Here is a 5,938-nt window from a genome sequence, read left to right on the forward strand (position 1 = left end):
ACCTTAACCTCCTTCCACCTATCGCATTCCCAACGCCCTTCCCCCAAGTCCCTCCTCCATATCTTTTATCTTAGCCTGCTTGGCACACCTTCCTCATTCCTGAAGAAGGGCTTATGCCCGAAACGTCGATTCTCCTGCTCCTTGGATGCTGCCTGACCTGCTGCGCTTTTCCAGCAACACATTTTCAGCTCTGATCTCCAGCATCTGCAGCCCTCACTTTCTCCTTAAATAAATGCCATCCAGCCTTGCCATGTTCCCTTGTGCCTTACCTTCAATGTGTTTGTACTGCCTTATTAGACTGACTTGGTTCTTTGACACTTGTCTGTGCATCAGCCCCAACTATACTTCCGCTCTGTATCCCATCCCCTGACAAATTACTTTAAACTCCCAGCCATCTCCACAAATCACTCCAGCCCACCCTTCCAAACAGTTTTATTCAGACTCCAGTAGTTTCTGTTGATGGACTCAGTTGGAGGACTGTGTACAATTCTAGTTGCCCTGCCACAGGAAGGATATCATTAAATTGGAGAGGGTGCAGAAAAGATTTACCAGGTTGTTGCCGGAACTGGAGGGCTTGAGGCCTGAGGAGAGACTGTATAGGCTGGCACTTTTTCACCGGAGTGTCGGAAGTTGGGGGCTGACCTTATCGCAGTTTATAAAATCACGAGGGACATAGATAGGGTGAATAGCCAATGTCTTTTCCATAAGGTAGGGGAGTCCAAAACTAGGAGGCATTTTTTAAAGTGGGAGGAAAAACATTTTTATAAAGGACTTGAGGGGGCAACGTTTTCACACAGAGGGTGGTCCGTGTGTGGAATAAACTACCAGAGGAAGTGGTAGGTACAGGGACAGTTACATTTAAAAGACATTTGGACAGGTTCATGAGTAGGAGAGGTTTGGAGGGATATGAGCAAAACACATTAAATTGGAGAGGGTGCAGAAAAGATTTACCAGGTTGTTGCCGGAACTGGAGGGCTTGAGGCCTGAGGAGAGACTGCATAGGCTGGCACTTTTTCACCGGAGTGTCGGAAGTTGGGGGCTGACCTTATCGCAGTTTATAAAATCACGAGGGACATAGATAGGGTGAATAGCCAATGTCTTTTCCATAAGGTAGGGGAGTCCAAAACTAGGAGGCATTTTTTAAAGTGGGAGGAAAAACATTTTTATAAAGGACTTGAGGGGGCAACGTTTTCACACAGAGGGTGGTCCGTGTGTGGAATAAACTACCAGAGGAAGTGGTAGGTACAGGGACAGTTACATTTAAAAGACATTTGGACAGGTTCATGAGTAGGAGAGGTTTGGAGGGATATGAGCAAAACACAGGCAAGTGGGAGACTGCTTAGTTTGGGAAGCCTGGTCAATGTGGACGAGTTGGTTTGTTTCAGTGCTGTACGACCCGATGAGTCTGAGGTTATGACACAGATTGAGGTCAATGGTTCCTGTCTTCCCAGTATTTCGGTGCAGGAATGTGCTTCAGTGGGATTTGTGATCTTATACAACAATTTGGAGGCAGAGAAATGTCAAGAGTGTGAAGAAATAAATGCACAAACATGTGCAAACAGCAGGGAGCAGGGTACGATATTATTATTGATATACGGCAGACAATGTATCACTTTGAATTACTGGTCAGAAGCTACCAGAGTTGGCAATTTGAGAGTGCTGAGGGAAGTGTCCTTATTCCAGGGTTGCAGTGGAATGAACTTGGCTCAGGTGGGAGAGGAGAATGTGGGGAGAATCCAAGGAACAACTTTGCATTCTCAGTGAAACGTAAGTGTTAGCAGGAAGCTGAACTCCAGACTGGGAATGTGAATGAGGTTCGGAGAGATGAGTAAGAGCAGGCGTGGGAAATACACTCAGCGCAAAGGCTGGGAGTAGGAAGCAAAGAAATATCTTGGTGAGGAATCTGGGCAGACACTTGGGCAGACAGGACAGAGGGTATGGGCCTGAAAACAAGTCGAGGTGCTCAAGGGGAAAAGACAATCTTTTAGTTTTGCTTTTTTTATTTTGTTTTTTACTTTGCAGACAAAAAAAGGGGAGGGCAGGCACAATGGCTCAGTGGTTAGCACTGCTGCCTCACAGCACCAGGGACCCGGGTTTGACTCCAGCCTTTGGAGACTGTGCAACTCCCCACAGACATTCCCCCCGTGTCTGTGTGGGTTTCCTCCGGGTGCTCCGTTTTCCTCCCACAGTCCAAAGATGGGCAGGTTAGGTGAATTCCTGATGAAGAAGGGCTTTTGCCCAAAACATCGATTTCCCTGCTCCTCGGATGTTGTCTGACCTGCCGTGATTTTCCAGCACCACTCTAATCTCGACTCTGGTTTCCAGCATCTGCAGTCCTTGTTTTTACCAGGTTAGGTGGATTGGCCGTGCTAAATTGCCCATAGTGTTAGATGCATTAGTCAGGGGTAAATGTAGAGTAATAGGGGAATGGGTTTGGGTGGGATACTCTTCAGAGGATCAGTGTGGACTTGTTGGGCCGAAGGGCCTGTTTCCACACTGTAGGCATTCTATGATTGTGCCAGAGGAGTAGGAAGATTTAGAGGTAAGAGCTACATCACACCAGGGTAAGTTTGTAAAGGGTAAGTGGTGAAGATGTGGCCCTGAAGGGGAATTGTAACATCATGCTTCAGTCAATTCTTTATTAAGGCTGAAATTTCAGTGTTATTACCAATCAGTGAGAGAGCTGAGTAACAAGTTACTCTGTGAACCCCTCCTCTAACCACCTCCCCTCCCAAACCAGCCCCCACCAAACACTCAAACTCTTCCCTTGCTCCTGCTCCTGAGAAGCTTCATGGAGTATGTTCCTTGTCTCAGTTTGGAAGATGTCAATGACCTGTGTGTACTGTTCCCACAGAGACAAGCCTGGAATCTAAAGGCTCCACGGACATTCAGGCCAGAAGGAATATTCTGATAAAAACAGTGGAAACAAGGGATGGACAGGTTAGTAACGCTGAGGAAACACTCTGTAGACATACAACTGGCATTGTCTACTTGGTAGGCCACACCTCTGTCCAGTGCTGGCCCAGCAACCAATCCACGCCAATCCAAGCCAATCCTGAACCCAATCCCACAGCCAGTCCCACAGTTTAATCTAGAGTGCTGAGGCTTGTACTGCCAGGCATGAAGTCCAACACTGACACAGGCTTTTTCACGTATTAGTCTGTGCTAAACCTAAAAACCTGACCTTCCAAAATCCCTGTAAACCCAAAAGTAACATCTTCACAAACACAATATTTCACAAACTGAAAGCAAGTTGAAAGACTTGAATTTCGAGAGCACCTCTCCTGATCTCTGGTCCAAAGTCCTGCACAGTCAGTGGAGTATTTTTGTAATCATTATTCACTGTAAGAAATACTGCAACCAATGTGCACAGAAAAAGATCCCACTAAGGGTTTGGTGAAACAAACAAGGCAGTTTTAATGATTTCTAGTTGAGGGATACTTATTGGATGGGAAATAGGGGGGAATCTATCCAGCTCTTTTTGTTAATCGTGGCTGTGGGATCATTTACACTGACCTGAGAGGGTACAGAGGATATTACTTCAGCACCAGCATGTCCAACTGCCCTGGACTCCACCTGTTTGGCCCCAGCTACAAAAACTCGTTCAAGGCAGACAGACAAACCCTATACTGTCCAAAGCTGTGGACCTCGTTGTGTGGCAGGGCTGACACTAGGAGACTCTCTTATTGCTGAGAAAGCCCATTTCCGTTCTGTTCACCATCATAGGTGCAGCCTGTGGTTTGATTTTGCCGATTAAAAGACAGTTTTCTTGATGAAAAAAGACTTGAGATGACATTTAAATCTAATATTTAGGAAAATGTCATCCCCTGATTTACTTTTTTTTCTGTCTCTCCGCAGGTAATCAATGAGACCAGTGCAGAACGCAAGGAGATGCCATGAGGGGATTAGGTCTGGCCTAGTGGAGTGAGCAGCCTCGTGGTAAATGTAGAGTGGGCTGCTGTAGCCGTTTCTGGAGTAGGTAACAGAAAGTAGGAAGTGGGATCCTGGGATAGTGTAGCACTTCGACAGTAAAAGTGGACAAAACTTCATTAAGATACACATTTAACAAACTTAAGCTTGAAAAGTATTGTATTTACAACTATGAGGAAGTTGACTTGACTTAACTTGGGGTGGTTTAGATGGAATCTCTAGTATTGTAACAGTCAGCGTTTCAAGTTTCTTCTCATCCTTAACAATTGTAAACAGCTCGATTTACCTGAATATTGTGTTTGCTACTGGCATTACTTTAGAATTTTGATTTTTAAAAATGAGAAAAGACCCTCAGTCCCAGTACCACACAGTGACTGAGGTGAAGTCCTGTACACAGAGTGAGGGAATACTCACCATCTCCTTTTTCGATATATAATTAAAGTTTTAACTTTTGATTTTGATCCAGCCTCTCACTGGTTAAATAGTAGGATTAACAAACCAGCACCCTTCACTATCCGGTGATAGTTTGGGACCAAGCTTATGTGCAAGAACAACAGACAGCAGCACAAATTAATTCTGACAACTGAATCTCCTACTCGGATCAAATTGATGTCTGCATGTGACAGCACCTTTTTTCACTAAACACTGAGGTTTTTTTTTCCGAACTTGCGTGACTCCAGTAATAAGCTAACTGCCTTCTGTGTGAAGCCTCTTTGTGGCTGTCTTTTGTGCTCACTGCCTCTGTCTAAAAAGCTCTTTGCTTTTTCTAATGCAAAGGTAACAATAAAAGGCTTTTAAATCATTGGAGTTTTTCAATTCATCAGCTAACTGCGTATCTGGGTCGGATTGATTATGGGTGACTATTTTGGGTTCATGGATTCTTGGATTCATTGGTTTAATTCCTGATCTCCCTCAATTGCAGTGCTCAGGTTTGTACTCAGAGAAGCTGCCTCACCCTATCACATTTCCAATTACAGATAACATTTCTCACCTATAAATAACGTCAACTTATTTATTCCTGAGGAAATGCTGTTGGTTACTGATGGATCTGTTAAGGGTGTTGTTTTTCAGTGGCTCCCTCAGAGTTCCATGTTGGACAATCTCTCTCAAAACTGGCTTTCTCCCTGATAGTGTTACAGCTTTTTGTCCTGTCTCTGTCGATTGGTCTCTGGTCTTTCTCTTCCATATTGCCTTGCTAAGTCTTTCTGTCTGGACTCTTATCCAATGAATTCTTATCCCTCTCTGTCTCCAATCATCTTCAAACCTGTGCTGATCATTCCCTGATCAGGTTTCCCTTGACCAATCTGCCGAACGTGAAGCTCCTTAAACCCACTGTTGTTCAATTCCCTATTCCCAAGTCTTTCAAGTTGCTTTTCCGTTTACATTTGGTTTTTCCCTTCCTACAGCAAACATGTTTGCACTGTGGTATGTTTGATAACGTTTAATAGAATCTTCCATAATCCCACTACTTCTGTTTAAATTATGCCCTGTTTCTAGGTTTATCCCACTTTATTAAAAATGTCTCTTGGTGGTATAATAGTTAAATGGTAAAACCTTTCTTAACAGCCTAATGCTCATCGAATCATTGAATCCTTACAGTGTGGAAGCAACCCATTGAGTCCACGCCAACCCTCTGAAAACCATCCCATCCAGACCCATACCTTGACCCTATCCTTGTAACCCTGCATTTCCCATGGCTAATCCACCTTGCCTGCACAGCCCATTTAACAACTCAAATTCACAAGGTAGTTCCTCTTTGTGGCCTGGCTAGTTTGAGGTTATACCCAATTTGTGCCACATACCATTTCTAGTACCATATCTGTGGATTTATAAATCCTCTACCACTTTGGTCTGTCGGTGTGTTTCATTGCTCAGTGCTGCAATGTTTAAAACTGACCAGGTATTTGTTAAAGTGCAATGTAAGATTAGGGAGTGGTGGTGAATTCTTTGTGATGTTGGTATGTCAAATCACAAACTGCTTTCTCTAGATCACTTTAATCATTAATAA

At 44.1% G+C, this 5,938-nt stretch overlaps 1 protein-coding gene across 1 annotated transcript in view; it reads left to right on the top strand.

Annotated features, from left to right (window-relative positions):
- The window catches only part of LOC122548213 (glial fibrillary acidic protein-like), a 26,063-nt gene extending 21,331 nt beyond the window's left edge, over window positions 1-4,732 (top strand). The window contains exons 8-9 of the mRNA XM_043686758.1: window positions 2,855-2,940; window positions 3,859-4,732. Of these exons, the coding sequence (XP_043542693.1) occupies window positions 2,855-2,940; window positions 3,859-3,900 (128 nt within the window). The 3' untranslated portion in view covers window positions 3,901-4,732. The remainder of the gene's footprint in view (window positions 1-2,854; window positions 2,941-3,858) is intronic.
- The last annotated feature ends 1,206 nt before the right edge of the window (window positions 4,733-5,938 follow it).

The sequence above is a fragment of the Chiloscyllium plagiosum genome, unplaced genomic scaffold (assembly GCF_004010195.1).
Source record: "Chiloscyllium plagiosum isolate BGI_BamShark_2017 unplaced genomic scaffold, ASM401019v2 scaf_67, whole genome shotgun sequence".
Taxonomy (NCBI): domain Eukaryota; kingdom Metazoa; phylum Chordata; class Chondrichthyes; order Orectolobiformes; family Hemiscylliidae; genus Chiloscyllium; species Chiloscyllium plagiosum.